The sequence below is a fragment of the Arctopsyche grandis genome, chromosome 8 (assembly GCF_051622035.1).
Source record: "Arctopsyche grandis isolate Sample6627 chromosome 8, ASM5162203v2, whole genome shotgun sequence".
Classification (NCBI taxonomy): Eukaryota; Metazoa; Arthropoda; class Insecta; order Trichoptera; family Hydropsychidae; genus Arctopsyche; species Arctopsyche grandis.
The window spans coordinates 33,362,298-33,382,353 of NC_135362.1; the positions used below are offsets into that span (position 1 = coordinate 33,362,298).

The 20,056-nt window shown below is 38.5% G+C and overlaps 1 protein-coding gene across 2 annotated transcripts; it reads left to right on the forward strand.

Annotated features, from left to right (window-relative positions):
• The first annotated feature begins 3,631 nt into the window (after window positions 1-3,631).
• LOC143915592 (uncharacterized) lies at window positions 3,632-11,340 on the forward strand. Of its 2 annotated transcripts, XM_077436298.1 has the most exons (3): window positions 3,654-4,121; window positions 9,071-9,545; window positions 9,749-11,334. In XM_077436298.1, the coding sequence occupies exons 2-3, from the start codon at window positions 9,099-9,101 to the stop codon at window positions 10,109-10,111; spliced, it is 810 nt and encodes a 269-aa protein (XP_077292424.1). In that variant the 5' UTR covers window positions 3,654-4,121; window positions 9,071-9,098; the 3' UTR covers window positions 10,112-11,334. The 2 variants fall into 2 exon arrangements, with proteins under 2 accessions (XP_077292425.1, XP_077292424.1); XM_077436299.1 differs by lacking the exon at window positions 9,071-9,545 and having other exon boundaries at window positions 3,632-4,121; window positions 9,749-11,340.
• The last annotated feature ends 8,716 nt before the right edge of the window (window positions 11,341-20,056 follow it).

Consider the following 20,056-nt stretch of genomic DNA (forward strand, 5'->3'; position numbering starts at 1 on the left):
AAAATTGAAATTATTATTGGATGTAAAAACGAGGTGGAATTCAATGGCAACTATGATAAGACGATTTATTCAAGTTTACGAAAGTGTAAACATAGCACTAAAATAATATAATTTCAATACTGTTTCTAAGAATGAAATTGATATTTTGAAAATTTTAATTGATGTTCATACTCCCGTTGAAACCACAATCAAATACTTAAACAAGAATAGTGCATCATATATATAAAGACGGTAATCTGTGTGTGTGTGTGTGTGTGTGTGTGTGGGTGTGTGTGTGTGTGTGTGTGTGGGTGTGTGTATGTGTCCTAACGCTCGCCGAACATAATGTACGGGGAACAAAATTTTTTTTTTCATATTTTTAATTTTTTTCATATTTTTCATTTTTTTCATTTTTTTCATTTTTTCAGTTTTTTCATTTCTTTCAGTTTTTCAGTTTTTTCATTTTTTCATTTTTTTCATTTTTTTCATTTTTTCAGTTTTTTAATTTTTTTCAGTTTTTCAGTTTTTCAGTTTCCCAGTTTTATCAGGCCCCGGGGTGCCGAAGGCATCGGGGGCGCTGGGGGCGAAGCCCCCGGGGTGCCGAAGGCATTGGGGGCGCTGGGGGCGCCGGAGGCGCCAGCGGCGCTGGGGGCGAAGCCCCCGGGGTGCCGGAGGCATCGTGGGCGCTGGGGACGAAGCCCCCGGGGTGCCGAAAGCATTGTGGGCGCTGGGGGCGCCGGAGGCGTCGGCGACGCTGGGGGCGAAGCCCCCGGGGTGCCGAAGGCATCAGGGGCACTGGGTGCGGTGCGGCCGCCGGAGGCGTCGGCGGCACTGGGGCCGAAGGCCCCGGAGCGACGGAAGCGCCGGGGGCGAAGGCCCCGGGGTGCCGGAGGCGTCGGCGATGCACAAAATGTAATTCGTAATTCGTAATTACTTCGTAATTTGTCATTCGTAATTCGTGCATCAATTTCTTTCCGAAACCAGTCGATTCAATATCTTTAACTTTATTTTTATTCGAGTTTCAATTGCTTTTCGAAACCACCCGTTGAAATCAACGGGTCCAACACTAGTATTTAATAACAGCAGAAGGAGTTTATAAATTTTTATGTTATCTTTTATGTGTGCATTTTAGTTTTATGTTTTTTTTTAATTTTCTTAAAATTATGTATTAATTGTAATATATTATATATAAATATAATGTAATTTATGATGAGTAAATATGTAATTACCTTTTTTTTAATTTTCAAATATATTCGAATATTCGAATAGCTCTTGATTTACTATTCAATATTCGAATAGTTGAAGTCGACGAATATTTGGGATCCCTACCCGGCATACGTTATAAAGTTATAATGCCACAATAACGCATGCCATTCCCGTTCCCGGTTCAACGATTCAAAAAAAATTCAACGATGTCGATATCGTAGTCATAGAAACTGATTGTTTTCGATGTTCCCAACAAACCTTACGCACATAGTTACATAAAAAGTCTCTTCCCTGGGTACTATGTAGAACTCAAGTTATAAGTTTTGGTTCAATTTTCAACATTACATAATTGTCATCTTAAAAATAATATATACTAAATAACCTACTCAAAAAATAAAATAACTCGGTACCGGTATTAGCTTGAAAAATTAGATTAAATTCGAATTTTATACTTTTTGTTAGATTAAATGATCATTATTTTTCAAATGTATGTATTTATTCATATATATGTAAGTGGTCCACGGCATTTAAAATTATAAATGAAGTGATCCGTAAATTCCGAAAGGTTTACCATCGCTGCCCTTACTCAAGTGTAGGTATGCTGTGTTATTTTTAGTCACCGGAGCCTGAGGGGGCCGTGTATTGTTCAAAGGTTGTAAATTCATTGTTAAAGGTTTGTCGAACAATGGATAGCACTGTGACTATCCTACCTCTAGTTATTTTACTTTACTTTATTACTGTATTAGTTCAGAGACAATTCTAAGAAATTTTAGGTAAACAAACCTTGCAACGAAGCACTTATGTACATACTCGTTCGCTGTTCGCTGCAAATCTCGTCATGATAATATCATTTTGAAATTTTATGATAAAATGCAAGATTCAAACAGCAATCAAATCATATAAATTGATTAAATAATTCAAGTTCAAATGATAAAAGTTTGGAAATATAAAAAAGTGGATAAAATTGTATTACAATAAGTGATACTTACTTATTCATAGATCTGACACGAGTTTCAAAAAATATTTAACACTTCTTATACAAGTTATGTATATGCACATACATTACTATTATTATAAAAATAAATTACAAATAAATTAATCACACAAGTAAGCCTGAACGTCGGCGGACGAAAATACTAAAAATAATGGAAACATTGGAACAATCATTGTTATGGTTTTTGATAGACTTTGGACATTTTGATAGATTTTGAACCAAATTTTGCTTCGAAAATTTGCAAACAATAAAATGTATACAAGTTTATAATTTTAAAAGCATCACCCGAGTTTATTATCATTTGCCAATAGCCCTTAAATATACTACATATGTACTTCAACTTTGGTTATTTCACACTATGGTAGTGTGAAAAAGCACATTCAATTAAAATAAAGTTTGTGTTTGCATCCTTAAAGATCTGTCTTGAGATAAGCTTTTGCAAAAAAAAAATGGGCCGCCGTACGATGAACAGTTATCGGTCATAGCAGGTATAAAAAAATGCACCACTGAGAAATCAACAAGAAAAAACAAAAATAATCGAATTCCAATGTAATATATTTTAATCAGTCTGGTTACTTCCAGACACCCCAAATGCCGAGCCACTGGACACGATACGATGATATTTGGCTGATATTAATTTCACCGCTAATTGTTGTTTAAAATACAAAATTGAAAATCAACTAGAATGTAAAATCGAATAAAAAATATAAAAAAGTAGTAAGTACATATGTTAATATTTTAGTATCCTACCATAAAAATACTCGGCTAACTATAAACCACACAAACTAGTGACGAGAAAACAAACAAAAATTCACGTGTTCATATATGTATGCCTTAGGGAAAAATTTCGGCGAGTGCGAAAAGTATTTCAGTTGAACTTTCAATGCTGTGTATACGGCGATAGGTGGGGATGGGCGATTGGGACAATAGTATTTCAGTCAAATTTGCTACCTGCGCATACGAGAGTCAGTGGGTATCGCAGTGGCGAGTTGTCCATAGTGGGTTGCGACAATAGCCAAATTTTCCCGTGTGGGTACCGCTTTCGAGCAACCTCTCCGGTCACCCCTTGACACACAATGAACAAAGGCGTACCCTTAGCAGGTACATAGTATATCACGGGTTTTAAGTCTGTTTTGTTTTGCAGATATATGTTACAAGATAACTGTAATTTGTACATAGTTTAAAAGAATTACATTGTGTAACAATATGCAGAAGAAATAACTTGGATCAAGTTACAAACAACGAAGTTAAGATTAGAACAAACACGTACATATGTAACAGTTGGGCTGAAAAGTTCGTAGGCTAGCATAGAAAAAATCATTTTTTTGTTAGAATTTGATTTTATTATTCAATATAGTTGCCTTCGAGGGCGATACAACGATTATAGCGGTTGTTCCGACTTTATATATCAATGTGTGGCAAACAGTCTTATTAACTAATTTGTCTATTGCCACTACTGATGGGTCGGACCGCTAGTCAGTCGCGGCCGAGTATCGGCGTGGGGCGAGCGTTCGAAGACTTTGTCTGTTTCTCGAACGTTTTGCGGACTCATATTCCACGTGTATAATTTTACACATCAATAAACTTCATCTAAACAATTATCGAAGTCTTTTCCATGATGGTCACTTCGAACCGGACACCAGTAACCTAAGCCACAAAACCAAATGGACAAAACCAAAAGGATAAACGTGGTCGAGAAAAAATGGATGTCAATTATTAAGAAATCGGTATCGTTCCCTTTTATACTATTCCTATCTTTCCAATACTAATAATATGTTTGCTTCTATTTCAGCAATAAATTGATTGATATACAGAGGTACATGAGACCGCGTGGTTGGACGCAAAATTAGATACATAAAAACATAACCTACAAAGGCGCATGGGACACGGAGGTAATCCGAAATTATCAGAACGATCAGATAAACGGCGCAAAGGATATCAAGTAAGTGAATGTATTCAATCACAGGCCATCTTTTCAAAAGGCAATCATGTGGGTAGGACAGTTTTAAAAAAAAAATATTCACGTAATCGTATATAATAATATCGCGCACACGAAGGAATGTTTCATCGGTCGCATCGAATTTCTTATTAAAAGTGTAAAATCAATAGATGTAGTGTAAAGCCAAGAAAGCACGTGTTGAATTCAAACTGCGTCAATAAGTCACAGCTAGCCCCCCCCTCCACAATAAATGTGGAAGTTATTCGTTTCATAATGTGTGATGAAACAGGTTGGTGATTTAAAATAAATCACAATACACGGTGTTTAACACAGTGGTTAGACTTGTAGCCTGAAGGTGGCTTAAATCAAGTACATACCAATTTCGGTATACTTCTTCGTTCCTTAATGTATGTAGGAACGGTAACTGCGACAATAAGTCACAGCTGCCCCCCCCCCCTCCACAATAAATGTGGAAGTTATTCGTTTCATAATGTGTGATGAAACAATTAATAAATCACAATACACGGTGTTTAAAACAGGGTTGTTTTTACTTGTAGCCGAAGGTGGCATAAATCAAGTACTCACCAAGTAGGTGTTGTTATTTCTTCCAAAATATGTTGGATAGAATCTGGTGATAATAGTTAAAGTAGAATATAGAGATTCACGGTTAATTATTGAATATTGTTACCACATCTCTACTAATAGTTCAATTGACGGCTACAGTAGAGGATAACTTTATTTATGAGACGAAAAAGTGCAACTTTCTGAAACAAATGTCAAGTTCTGAAAACGAGGAAATAGAAGTTTCAACTTCCAAGTCGCGTAAGAGTCGAAGTCCAACTAGGAACTTAGAATTTATTAGAGACAGGTCAAGCTCTAGAGTACATCAGACTCGAGGTCGTACTCAATCGATAAAAACATTAGCGAAAGAAAATAAAGTAGAAGTTACAATGACGTCAATAGAATTAAGGTATTCGGGCGCGGTACAAAGACTAAAAGGAAAAATAGAAAAAAACCTCCGAAATAAATGAAGGACAGTATCAAACCATTAAAGAAGCATACGACTATGTACAAAAACTCCATTACGAGTATTTAGATAACCTTACAGATATACAGAAAGCGGCTAAAATAGACGAAGAGTACGACGCGATTACAATAACAGTTAAAAATCTTAAAGCGACATTAGATAGACAATCCATTCAAGATAATCAACTAAAGGTAGAGCAAGCAACAATTAAATTTGCTAGAGATAAGTTACCGACGTTAACTATTCCCACATTTCAGGGAGATCCATCTGAATGGCAATCATTTCAACAAGCTTTTAGGAATATAATAGGAAATAAAACGGAATATTTGAATGTCACTAAATTGCAATATTTGCATCAATCATTAATCGGTTCCGCTTTGGCAGCTGTATCAGGGTTAGATATTAACTCAGACAATTACGAAATAACTTGGAGTATTTTAGACAAGCAATATAATCTACCGATACTCAATCTCAAAACTAGGATCAACTCACTTTGTGACTTAAAATTAATTACAAAGGAATCACATATCGAATTGAGAGATCTATTGAATAAGGTAACGATATGTATTAAAAACATTGAATCGTTGGGTTACGCGAGAGAAATTTTAGATCCATGGGTAACATGTTTAGTTCTAAGGAAATTACCTTTTAATCTAGTAAGAGACTGGGAGATATCGCTGGTTAGCAGGGAAATGCCACCGTATGAAAGGTTAGAGACATCCCTGCAGAATAGATGTAACGTATTACAATCTACTGCATCTTTAGCTACGGTGAAAGAATTCCCTCATAATCGTCAACGAATCATGAGAACTCATGTCGCGAACAAAAACCCATCAAGTAGGGTAAACTCATGTGCATTTTGTCGAAATAATCATTTCATAGGTAAATGCGATAAATTCAAAGCAAAATCCAGTTTGGAAAGAAATGAATTCGTTAAATCTAATACCATGTGTTTTAAATGTTTAAATTCAACTCATAAGATAACAAATTGTTGGTCTAACTTTAATTGCTTAAGGTGCAAACAAAACCATCATACTTTGTTGCATCAGGACGATACATTTAGTTCAAATAATACGGAAAGGAAATCAATTAATGCTCATTCTACTCATTTCTCTCAAAGGGAGATAATTTTACCCACGGTACAAGTAGACATTATAACGTCCAACGGAACGGTCGTTAAGGGCCGTACATTATTAGATTCCGGCTCACAAGTCAACTATGTTACCACATCTTTCGCTAAGAAGAATAATTTAAAATTAGAAAAAATCACTCAAAAAATTGTAGGTATCGCTAATCAAGAAAGTAGCATTAGTCACAACACCAAAGTGACCATAAGGTCCTCAACCACTAATTACTCAACCAAAGTGTTGTGTTTGGTATTACCAGAAATTACCGGCGACATTCCAACTGTGAAACTGGATCAACAGTTGATTTTGATACCAGCGGGAATCAATTTATCAGATCCCCTTTGGAATAAACCGACGCCAATCGATTTATTGCTCGGCGCCGAGATTTGTGTTCATGCTATGAAAGCAGGAACCATCCAGTTAGGAAAGGGTATGCCTATCTTAAAGGATACCGAATTCGGATGGACAATCGTAGGTCCATATCCCGAAGTAAATAATGCTCCAGGGAAGAGCCACATAGGCTTAAGTCAATTAGACAGTCATATTCAAAACTTTTGGATGATAGAACAAGTTCCTATTGTAAAACATCAATCTCTTGAGGAGAAAAGATGTGAGGAACATTTCCAAGCACACACATCACGAGACAAAAACGGTAGATTCTGTGTAGCTTTACCATTCAAAAATTCCCCGGTAGTATTAGGAAGTTCATTACATATTGCGGAAAAGAGACACAAGGCATTGGAAAGACGTTTTCTAACCAATAATAATTTAAAAACGGAATACAATAAAGTTTTTGAGGAGTATGTAGAATTAGGACATATGTCAGAGTGTGAACCTCCGGAGGCACATGAGGTTCATTGTTATTTACCTCATCACGTCGTGGTTAAGGAGTCTAGCCTTACCACTAAATATCGTGTAGTTTTTGATGCGTCCGCAAAGACAACGTCCAATATCTCACTAAATAATATTTTGATGGTGGGACCTAGTGTCCAATCAGATGTGTTAAGTTTACTACTCAACTTTCGACTCCATAAATACGTGATTACTGCGGATATTAAGCAGATGTACCGACAGATTCAAATAGCAGAGAAAAATAAAAATGTACAACGAATCATTTGGCGAACAGATTCTCAGAGTAAATTCAAGCATTACAAGCTTAATACAGTAACATTCGGAACTGATTCAGCCCCATTTTTAGCTACTAGATGTTTAAATCAGTTAGCAGAGGAGAATAGAAACAAATATCCCATCGCTAGTAAGGTGATCGAACGTGATTTTGATGTTGATGATTTGCTCACGGGAACTAATACTATTGAAGCTGGTAAATTAATAAAGGTTCAATTGGAAACCATATTATTATCAGCCGGTATGCCCTTAAGCAAATGGACATCGAACAACTCCGATATAATCACGGATGTTAAAGCTGACGATTGTTCAGATTTTAACTTCTCTAACGAATCACACAAAACAAAAGAAGACGTTTTTGTATTTAAGGTTCAAACGGAAGTCGAGACTGAAAATATAACAAAAAGAAATTTTTTATCAGTAATTAGTCAGATCTTCGACCCATTAGGACTATTATCTCCATTGTTAATTAATTACAAGATATTAATGCAATCTGTCTGGCAACAAACAATTGGTTGGGATGAATTTATTCCTCAGACAATCTTCAAAAAATGGAAAGATTGTCAATTATCCAATACAGTCATGAAACTTCATAAAATTCCTAGATTGATAATACTAAATAATGCCATTAATATACAGGCACACGGATTTTGTGACGCATCCGAGAAAGCTTATGGTGCTTGTATTTATGTAAAATGTACTGATCAATTGGGAAATTCCAAATGTCATCTTGTTTGTTCTCGTTCGAGAGTCGCTCCGCTCAGTTTTGTAACCATTCCGCGTTTAGAGCTGTGCTCCGCTATGTTATTATCAAAGTTAATGAAGTCAACAATTGACCAATTAACAATTCACATTAATAAAAAATATTATTGGACGGATTCAACCGTCGCATTGCATTGGATTAGGGGAGAGTCATGCAATTGGACTACCTTCGTTGCCAATCGAGTGGCCGAAATCCAATCAATATCTCAACCAATTGAGTGGTACCATGTCTCCTCTATAGACAACCCAGCAGATTTAATTTCTCGAGGGACTCAACCATCAGAATTAAATCATAATTCGTTATGGTGGGACGGCCCTAGTTGGTTAAAATTAGACGAATCACGATGGCCTCGAAGACCTCCTGAGATCACAATAGATCTTCCAGAGAGAAGGGTGGTCACTAACGCTACTCTTGTGAGGGAAAATAATTGGATAGATAAATATTCTCATCTTCCAAGACTCCTTCGAGTTTTATCATATGTTCGTCGGCCACTTAGGAATAAACAATTAAACGTTAAAGAAAATAACGAACCGTCCGCTTTAGAATTAAAAGATGCTTCAAATAATTTGATTAGGTTATCGCAAATGGAATCATTTCCATTGGAATATCGTTTGCTGAGTAAGGGACATCCAATTCCCAGTAGCAGTAAATTAGCTAAATTGTCCCCTATATTCCATGAGAATTTAATTTGTGTTGGAAGTAGACTTCTTCTGGGAACAAATCTATCAACGTCACCCATTATATTGTCAAATAAGCATAAACTTACACACATGATTGTCCGAGATGCGCACTTGAAATATATTCACTTGGGTACTCAAGCCTTACTGTCGTTATTGCGACAAACCTATTGGCCATTGGCCGGACATAATACTGTAAAAGGAGTGGTGCGTTCATGTGTCATTTGTTTCAGAAAAAGACCACTGTCACACAATAGATTAATGGGATTACTCCCGCTTGAACGTACCACTGCAAATTTTCCTTTCAGTCATGTGGGGATAGACTTCGCAGGACCTTTTCCTGTGAAGAGTGGTTGCAATAAGAATTCTAAGATAATTAAGGGTTACGTTTGTGTCTTTGTGTGTTTTTCCACTAAGGCAGTTCACTTGGAACTTGTCGGAGACTTAACGAGTTCAAATTTCTTAAATTGTTTAAGAAGATTCGTAGCCAGACGTGGCAGGCCCAATACGATATATTCCGACAATGCTACTAATAGTCGTGAACTCGTTAATTTAGTAAAATTAATTTATGAACGTCCTCATGAGGAGAAGCTACTACGGTATGTAGCCTCCGAAGGGATTCGTTGGAAGTTTAACCCGCCAAGGGCGCCTCACATGGGAGGGCTGTGGGAAGCAGCGGTTAAATCCATGAAAAATCATTTAAACAAGGTATTAAAGGCCACCACCTTAAATTTCGAATCATTTTGTACGGTATTGACTCAAATAGAAGCTTGCATGAATTCCCGTCCTCTTAGTCCCATCCACTAGACCTTTTACCCCTCACACCTGGACATTTCTTAATTGGCAGATCCTTACTCGCTCTTCCAATGGAGGTTAAATATAACACTAATGTCCATGCCAATCTGCTTCAGATACAATTGACCACAGCAGCATTTTGGAAACGTTGGTCGGCGGAATATTTACATTCTTTGCAGTTACGACACAAATGGAAGAAGGACTCGAGCAACAATCTGAGTGTGGGTCAAATGGTCCTGTTAAAGGAAGAACACATGCTGCCAACCCGATGGGTCTTGGGTCGAGTCACTAAATTGTATCCCGGACCAAATGGCAGAGTTCGAGTCGTCGACGTCTTTACTGCCAGCGGAGAGATTCGTCGGTCCAGTCATCTAGTGGCGCCATTGCCGATTCTACCACAAGGACCACTTGACAGGAAGGAAGATCAGCAAGATGGAGGAGATACAGCAGCTTCAATTCCGTCAACTTCGGTAGCTTAATTTAACCCGAAGACACTACCCCCAACGTATATTACTTATTAGATGTAATCATGAGTTTAAATCATTCAATGTTAATAGTAGTACTCCGTAATTCACTTTAATTGTGTTGTGTGTATAATTTAAGCTATTTTCATTTTAACAGTCGGCAGTATATATCTCCGAATTTAATCTAATCATTTTGTCGTTATAATATAAGACTTGTCTCATGTCATCACTCGGAAGGATTATCTCCGAGTTTAAAATAACTGTTCAAATTTGCCAGTTAAAATTATATTCATGATTTTGTTAATGTTAGTCTCCAAGCCAAACTTAATGGAGCATCTTAAATTATTTCATGTCTACTTAATTATAAACTGCCGGTAGTCATCCGCAGGTCTTATGTATCTTTGTTATGAATACATAAGTGAACTCTTACTGTTTATATTATCTATGTGAATCATAGAATAAGTAAATATTATAATACTGAACATTTCAATGTTTAACGTAGAGACATCTATAATCATAGCTCACCTTCATTTCCTGCTTGTAGGAAAGAATGATTGACTTTCCAATTTACTTTAAATTTAGCAATGTTTGTGTTACTTGTTGATGAAATCAAGTTAACTTAGGAGCATAACACTCACTAATCAAATTTAGTTGATCGGTAATAGCTGATCAACATTGTATTGTCTAAGTTAACATCAAGATAAGGAATGCTAAAGTTTTAAATTATACAGTCCACTCTCTCTTTAAAGTAAACTTATCTTGTAATGCTTATTCACAGCTTCAAAGGAGATTTCAAAAATTTTAATGTAAATAGAAATAACATTCACCAGAGGTATACCTATAAGTTATAAATATCACTGAACCAATAAATTGATTATATCCTCACACTGGATGAGGCAAAGGTTTCATTATTCACCCTCTATTAAATTATTTTAAGAGCTATGATTTATTGTAAACGACTCATCAGTAATGCTGTAACTCTGTAGAATAACTGTATTGTTCAACAGTTCTCCTATGTGGGACTATGTTCCGACTTTATAGCGACGTGTGGCAAACAGTCTTATTAACTGATTGTCGATTGGCATTATTGACGAGTTGGCATTATTGTCGACCCAAGCGGAAACACCGCTCTGGTCAATTAGTCAGCGAGACGACGGCGAACGAAGACGTTGTGTTCTCGTACGCTCCGCTGATCCATATCCACGTGTGAAATTTTGCATTTAATAAACTACATCAAACCATTATCGAAGTCTTTTCCAGTTGGGTAATGTTGGGTTGGGTTTGGTGAGGTAAGCGAGGTTTTTGTATATTTTTGCAATGTCGACTTCTTTGATTTCGATGATGGTTAGGTTAGAATGGGTTAGGTTTGGTGAGGTAAGCACGTTTCATGTATATTTTATCAATGTCGAATTCTTTCAATCCGGTGATGGTTGGGTTAGGTTGGGTTGGGTTTGGTGAGGTGAGCGAGGTTTTAGTATATTTTCGCAATGTCGAATTCTTTGAATTCGGTGATAGTTAGGCTAGGTTGGGTTAGATTTGATGAGGTTAGCGAGTTTTGTGTAAATCTTAAAATCTCGAATTCTTTGATTTCGGTGATGGTAAGGTTAGGTTGGGTTAGGTTTGGTGAGCTTAGCGAGTTTTTTCGATATTTTTGCAATGTCCAATCTTTGATTTCGGTGATAGTTAGGCTAGGTTGGGTTAGGTTTGATGAGGTTAGCGAGTTTTGGGTAAATCTTACAATCTCGAATTCTTTGATTTCGGTGATGGTAAGGTTAGGTTGGGTTAAGTTTGGTGAGGTTAGCGAGTTTTGTGTAAATCTTACAATTTCGAATTCTTTGATTTCGGTGATGGTAAGGTTAGGTTGGGTTAGGTTTGGTGAGGTAAGCGAGTTTTTGGAAATTTTTGCAATGTCGACTTCTTTGATTACGGTGATGGTTAGGTTCGGTTGGGTTAGGTTTGGTGAGGTAAGCACGTTTTATGTATATTTTTGCAATGTCGAATTCTTTCAATCCTGTGATGGTTGGGTTAGGTTGGGTTAGGTTTGGTGAGCTTAGCGAGTTTTTTCGATATTTTTACAATGTCGAATTATTTGATTTCGGTGATAGTTAGGCTAGGTTGGGTTAGGTTTGATGAGGTGAGCGAGTTTTGTGTAAATCTTATAACCTCGAATTCTTTGATTTAGGTGATGGTTAGGTTGGGTTGGGTTAGGTTTGGTGTGGTTAGCTAGTTTTAAGTTAATCTTACAATCTCAAATTCTCTGATTTCGTTTATGGTAAGGCTGGGTTGGGTTAGGTTTGGTGAGGTTAGCGAGTTTTTTCGATATTTTTGCAATGTCCAATCTTTGATTTCGGTGATAGTTAGGCTAGGTTGGGTTAGGTTTGGTGAGGTAAGCGAGTTTTGTGTAAATTTTACAATCTCGAATTCTTTGATTTCGGTGATCGTTATGTTAGGTTGGGTTAAGTTTGGTGAGGTATGCGTGTTTTTTTTACATTTCTGCAATGTCGAATACATTGATTTCGGTAAAAGTTAGGCTAGGTTGGGTTAGGTTTGGTGAGGAAAGCGAGTTTTGTGTATATTTTTGCAATGTCGAATTTTATGATTTCGGTGATAGTAAGGCTAGGTTAGGTTAAGTTTGGTGAGGAAAGCGAGTTTTGTGTATATTTTTGCAATGTCGAATTCTTTGATTTCGGTGATAGTTAGGCTAGGTTGGGTTAGGTTTGGTAAGTTAAGCAAAATTTGTGTAAATCTTACAATCTCAAATTCTTTGATTTCGGTGATGGTTAGGTTAGGTTGGGTTAGGTTTGGTGAGCTTAGCGAGTTTTTTCGATATTTAAACAATGTCGAATTATTTGATTTCGGTGATAGTTAGGCTAGGTTGGGTTAGGTTTGATGAGGTGCGCGAGTTTTCCGAGGTCCCGGTCTTCTGGTGGACCGAAAACATCGCCATACTTCGCCGCGAGTGCTTAACCTGCAGACGCCGAGCACAACGACGGTCAAGCAATGAACAGCACAGAGTGAAATATCAAGAAGCCAGGATAGCTTTACGAAAAGCTATAAAAGAAAGTAAAGAGAGATGCTGGAAAGAGCTCTGCAAATCGATTGATGTGGATCCGTGGGGGAGCCTATATAAGATCATAAGGAAAAAGCTCCGAATTGGAACTGTCGATCCATATCTTGAAAATAAGGCGAGTCTTGAATTGGTCATAGATGGCCTCTTTCCGCAACACCCAGTGATGGAAAGACGATCGGCGAGCAGTACTGGTGATGAGATGCCGATTTTCACGGAGGAAGAAGTCGTAGCAGCCGCCAAACGAATAAATATTGAAAAGGCGCCGGGACCGGACTGCATTCCAAACGCAGTTATTAAAAGAATTGCCTTGAGCGATCCTGCGTTGCTGTTGACGACCTTCAATGCTTGTCTGTCGGAAGGAACCTTTCCAAAACCATGGAAAAGACAAAAACTCGTGCTGATTTCAAAAGGAAAGGGAGGCCCACCAGGACCTTCATCATACAGGCCACTCTGCCTACTTGATGGGGTAGGAAAGTTACTAGAGAGACTTCTCCTACAGCGACTACAACAACAGCTAGAAAACAGCGACACAGGACTGTCATCGCAGCAATTTGGATTTCGACCCGGTCGCTCAACTATTGACGCGATCAGTGAAGTCGTAAACACCGTAAGACTTGCATGGCGTGGGAGCGTCAAGGCGAGCAAACATGTTGTGATGATCGCGCTCGGCATAAAAAATGCATTCAACACTGCCAACTGGGGAAGGACTCTCGATGCATTAGTCACTATCATTGCTCCGGAAAAACTTATCAAGATGATCGAGAGCTATTTTTCGGACAGAATCCTTCTGTATGAATGCATGGGCAAAAAATACGAACGATCAGTCACTGCAGGCGTACCACAGGGATCGGTCCTGGGCCCGGCGCTTTGGAATGTAATGTACGACGGCTTGTTGAAGATCCAAATGCCAGATGAAACGAGCCTGGTCGCCTTTGCTGACGATGTCGCGTTGCTTGTCACCGCAAAGAACACAACATCTTTACGCCTAAGAAGCGAAGAAGCCATAAGAAGGGTTAAAAAATGGCTCGTGGATGCGGGCTTGGAGCTCGCCGTCCAGAAAACCGAAGCTGTATTCTTCACAAGACGTAGAAAGCTGCTGCCTCCCCAAATAACAGTCAACGGTTTTGAGGTGACGTTCAGCAGATCACTGCGGTATTTGGGAGTGCAGTTAGATGACAAACTACGCTTTGCAAAACATGCGGAAAAAGCGGGAGCTAGGGCGGCCCAAATAGCAGAAGACCTCGCCAGACTGATGCCCAACATCGGTGGACCGAAACAGAGGAGAAGAAAACTATACTGTGAAGTAGTACACTCAGTCCTCCTGTACGTTGCTCCGATTTGGGCGGAAAAAACAAAGGTTGAGAGGACGAGGCTCAGCCTCGCTAGAGTACAAAGAAGAGCTGCATTAAGAGTCGCAGCGGCATACCGAACAGTATCAGAAGATGCCATCCTGGTGTTGTGCGCCATTCCACCGATCGACTTACTCGCTCTAGAACGACAAGCGATCTACAGAGGTGAAAAAAAGAGTACAGCCAGAGAGACAACGATGATCAAATGGCAAGACAGATGGAACAACTCTGAAAAAGGTCGATGGACACACCATCTCATCGGAGACCTAAAAGCGTGGTGCCAAAGAAAGCACGGCGAACTGAAACACCACACGACCCAAATACTCACAGGTCACGGGTGCTTCGGGACCTACCTACACAAAATAGGAAAGGAAACAACTCCGAAGTGCCACCACTGTGAAAACGAGAAAGACGACGCGGCCCACACAACCTTTGATTGTCCAGCATGGGAAGACGACAGAAGAACATTCAGAACTGTAATCGGCGTAGAACACCTGACGCCGATAAACATAATCTTCGTCATACTGGATAGCGCAACTGCCTGGTCAGCGTGGGAAGCATTTGCTTCGATGATAATGAAAAATAAAGAAGAAGCAGAAAGAACCCGAGAACTCGAAGGAAGAGCCATAAATGGCTAAGACAAAACTGCTTTCCCGAAGCAAAACATGAAAATGTGTCCGGGGAGCAGAGGTGTCAAGGGGGTGGGGTTCAGTCGGTAAAAATCCGACACTATCCTCCAGTTCGGGGTGGAGGATGTCTTTGGAAGATTCCCCACCTCCGACGATAAAAAAAAAAAAAAAAAAAAAAAAAAAAAAAAAGGTGCGCGAGTTTTGTGTAAATCTTATAACCTCGAATTCTTTGATTTCGGTGATGGTTAAGTTGGGTTGGGTTAGGTTTGGTGTGGTTAGCAAGTTTTAAGTTAATCTTACAATCACAAATTCTCTGATTTCGTTAATGGTAAGGTTGGGTTGGGTTAGGTTTGGTGAGGTAAGCGAAATTTATCGATATTTTTGCAATGTCCAATCTTTGATTTCGGTGATAGTTAGGCTAGGTTGGGTTAGGTTTGATGAGGTTAGCGAGTTTTGTGTAAATCTTACAATCTCGAATTCTTTGATTTCGGTGTTGGATAGGTTAGGTTGGGTTTGGTATGGTGAGGTAAGCGAGTTTTGTGTGTATTTTTGCAATGTCGATTTCTTTGATTTCGGTGACGGTTAGGTTGGGTTGGGTAAGGTTTGGTGATGTTAGCGAGTTTTGTGTAAATCTTAAAAACTCGAATTCTTTGATTTCGGTGATCGTTAAGTTAGGTTGGGTTAGGTATGGTGAGGTAAGCGAGTTTCGTGTATATTTTTGCAATGTCGAATTTTTTGATTTCGGTGAAAGTTAGGCTAAGTTGGGTTAGGTTTTGTGAGGTTAGCGAGTTATTTGAAAATCTAACAATCTCGAATTCTTTGATTTCGGTGACGGTTAGGTTGGGTTGAGTTAGGTTTGGTGAGGTGAGCGAGTTTTGTGTAAATCTTATAACCTCGAATTCTTTGATTTCGGTGATGGTTAAGTTGGGTTGGGTTAGGTTTGGTGTGGTTAGCAAGTTTTAAGTTAATCTTACAATCACAAATTCTCTAAATTCGTTAATGGTAAGGTTGGGTTGGGTTAGGTTTGGTGAGGTAAGCGAAATTTATCGATATTTTTGCAATGTCCAATCTTTGATTTCGGTGATAGTTAGGCTAGGTTGGGTAAGGTTTGATGAGGTTAGCGAGTTTTGTGTAAATCTTACAATCTCGAATTCTTTGATTTCGGTGTTGGATAGGTTAGGTTGGGTTTGGTATGGTGAGGTAAGCGAGTTTTGTGTGTATTTTTGCAATGTCGATTTCTTTGCTTTCGGTGACGGTTAGGTTGGGTTGGGTTAGGTTTGGTGATGTTAGCGAATTTTGTGTAAATCTTAAAAACTCGAATTCTTTGATTTCGGTGAACGTTAAGTTAGGTTGGGTTAGGTATGGTGAGGTAAGCGAGTTTCGTGTATATTTTTGCAATGTCGAATTCTTTGATTTCGGTGAAAGTTAGGCTAAGTTGGGTTAGGTTTTGTGAGGTAAGCGAGTTATGTGAAAATCTAACAATCTCGAATTCTTAGATTTCGGTGACGGTAAGGTTGGGTTGAGTTAGGTTTGGTGAGGTGAGCGAGTTTCGTGTATATTTTTGCAATGTCGTATTCTTTGATTTCGGTGATAGTTAGGCTAGGTTGGGTAAGGTTTGGTGAGGTAAGCGAGTTTTGTGTATATTTTTGCAATGTCGAATTCTTTGATTTCGGTGACGGTAAGGTTGGGTTGAGTAAGGTTTGGTGAGGTGAGCGAGTTTCTTGAAAATCTTACAATCTCGAATTCTTTGATTTCGGTGTTGGATAGGTTAGGTTGGGTTAGGTATGATGAGGTAAGCGAGTTTTGTGTGTATTTTTGCAATGTCGATTTCTTTGATTTCGGTGACGGTTAGGTTGGGTTGGGTTAGGTTTGGTGATGTTAGCGAGTTTTGTGTAAATCTTAAAAACTCGAATTCTTTGATTTCGGTGATCGTTAAGTTAGGTTGGGTTAGGTATGGTGAGGTAAGCGAGTTTCGTGTATATTTTTGCAATGTCGAATTCTTTGATTTCGGTGAAAGTTAGGCTAAGTTGAGTTAGGTTTTGTGAGGTTAGCGAGTTATTTGAAAATCTAACAATCTCGAATTCTTTGATTTCGGTGACGGTTAGGTTGGGTTGAGTTAGGTTTGGTGAGGTGAGCGAGTTTTGTGTAAATCTTATAACCTCGAATTCTTTGATTTCGGTGATGGTTAAGTTGGGTTGGGTTAGGTTTGGTGTGGTTAGCAAGTTTTAAGTTAATCTTACAATCACAAATTCTCTGATTTCGTTAATGGTAAGGTTGGGTTGGGTTAGGTTTGGTGAGGTAAGCGAAATTTATCGATATTTTTGCAATGTCCAATCTTTGATTTCGGTGATAGTTAGGCTAGGTTGGGTTAGGTTTGATGAGGTTAGCGAGTTTTGTGTAAATCTTACAATCTCGAATTCTTTGATTTCGGTGTTGGATAGGTTAGGTTGGGTTTGGTATGGTGAGGTAAGCGAGTTTTGTGTGTATTTTTGCAATGTCGATTTCTTTGATTTCGGTGACGGTTAGGTTGGGTTGGGTTAGGTTTGGTGATGTTAGCGAATTTTGTGTAAATCTTAAAAACTCGAATTCTTTGATTTCGGTGAACGTTAAGTTAGGTTGGGTTAGGTATGGTGAGGAAAGCGAGTTATGTGAAAATCTAACAATCTCGAATTCTTAGATTTCGGTGACGGTAAGGTTGGGTTGAGTTAGGTTTGGTGAGGTGAGCGAGTTTCGTGTATATTTTTGCAATGTCGTATTCTTTGATTTCGGTGATAGTTAGGCTAGGTTGGGTAAGGTTTGGTGAGGTAAGCGAGTTTTGTGTATATTTTTGCAATGTCGAATTCTTTGATTTCGGTGACGGTAAGGTTGGGTTGAGTAAGGTTTGGTGAGGTGAGCGAGTTTCTTGAAAATCTTACAATCTCGAATTCTTTGATTTCGGTGTTGGATAGGTTAGGTTGGGTTAGGTATGGTGAGGTAAGCGAGTTTTGTGTGTATTTTTGCAATGTCGATTTCTTTGATTTCGGTGATCGTTAAGTTAGGTTGGGTTAGGTATGGTGAGGTAAGCGAGTTTCGTGTATATTTTTGCAATGTCGAATTCTTTGATTTCGGTGAAAGTTAGGCTAAGTTGGGTAAGGTTTTGTGAGGTTAGCGAGTTATTTGAAAATCTAACAATCTCGAATTCTTTGATTTCGGTGACGGTTAGGTTGGGTTGAGTTAGGTTTGGTGAGGTGAGCGAGTTTCGTGTATATTTTTGCAATGTCGAATTCTTTGATTTCGGTGATGGTTAGGTAAGGTTGGGTTAGGTTTGGTGAGGTTAGCGGGATTTGTGTATATTTTGGCGATGTCAAATTCTTTGATTTCGGTGATAGTTAGGCTAGGTTGGGTTAGGTTTAGTGAGGTTAGCGAGTTTTGTGTATATTTTTGCATTGTCGAATTCTTTGATTTCGGTGATAGTTAGGCTAGGTTGGGTAAGGTTTGGTGAGGAGAGCGAGTTTCGTGAAAATCTTACAATTTCGAATTCTTTGATTTCGGTGTTGGATAGGTTAGGTTGGGTTAGGTATGGTGAGGTAAGCGAGTTTTATGTATATTTTTGCAATGTCGAATTCTTTGTTTTCGGTGATGGTTATGTTAGATTGGGATAGGTTTGGTAAGGTAAGCGAGTTTTGTGTATATTTTTACAATGTCGAATTCTTTGATTTTGGTGACGTTTAGGTTGGGTTGAGTAAGGTTTGGTGAGGTGAGCGAGTTTCGTGAAAATCTTACAATCTCGAATTCTTTGATTTCGGTGTTGGATAGGTTAGGTTGGGTTAGGTATGGTGAGGTAAGCTAGTTTTGTGTAAATCTTAAAATCTCGAATGCTTTGATTTCGGTGACGGTAAGGTTAGGTTGGGTTAGTTTTGGTTAGGTTACCGAGATTTGTGTAAATCTTAAAAACTCGAGTTCTTTGATTTCGGTGATGGTTAGGCTAGGTTGGGTTAGGTTTGGTGAGGCTAGCGAGTTTTGTGTATATTTTTGCATTGTCGAATTTTTTGATTTCGGTGATAGTTAAGCTAGGTTGGGTTAGGTTGAGTGAGATAAGCGAGGTTTGTTTTAATTATTGCAATGTCGAATTCTTTGATTTCGGTGATGGTTAGGTTAGGTTGGGTTAAGTTTGGTGAGGTTAGCGAGTTTTGTGTATATTTTTGCAATGTCGAATTCTTTGATTTCGGTGACGGTAAGGTTGGGTTGAGTAAGGTTTGGTGAGGTGAGCGAGTTTCTTGAAAATCTTACAATCTCGAATTCTTTGATTTCGGTGTTGGATAGGTTAGGTTGGGTTAGGTATGATGAGGTAAGCGAGTTTTGTGTGTATTTTTGCAATGTCGATTTCTTTGATTTCGGTGACGGTTAGGTTGGGTTGGGTTAGGTTTGGTGATGTTAGCGAGTTTTGTGTAAATCTTAAAAACTCGAATTCTTTGATTTCGGTGATCGTTAAGTTAGGTTGGGTTAGGTATGGTGAGGTAAGCGAGTTTCGTGTATATTTTTGCAATGTCGAATTCTTTGATTTCGGTGAAAGTTAGGCTAAGTTGGGTTAGGTTTTGTGAGGTTAGCGAGTTATTTGAAAATCTAACAATCTCGAATTCTTTGATTTCGGTGACGGTTAGGTTGGGTTGAGTTAGGTTTGGTGAGGTGAGCGAGTTTTGTGTAAATCTTATAACCTCGAATTCTTTGATTTCGGTGATGGTTAAGTTGGGTTGGGTTAGGTTTGGTGTGGTTAGCAAGTTTTAAGTTAATCTTACAATCACAAATTCTCTGATTTCGTTAATGGTAAGGTTGGGTTGGGTTAGGTTTGGTGAGGTAAGCGAAATTTATCGATATTTTTGCAATGTCCAATCTTTGATTTCGGTGATAGTTAGGCTAGGTTGGGTTAGGTTTG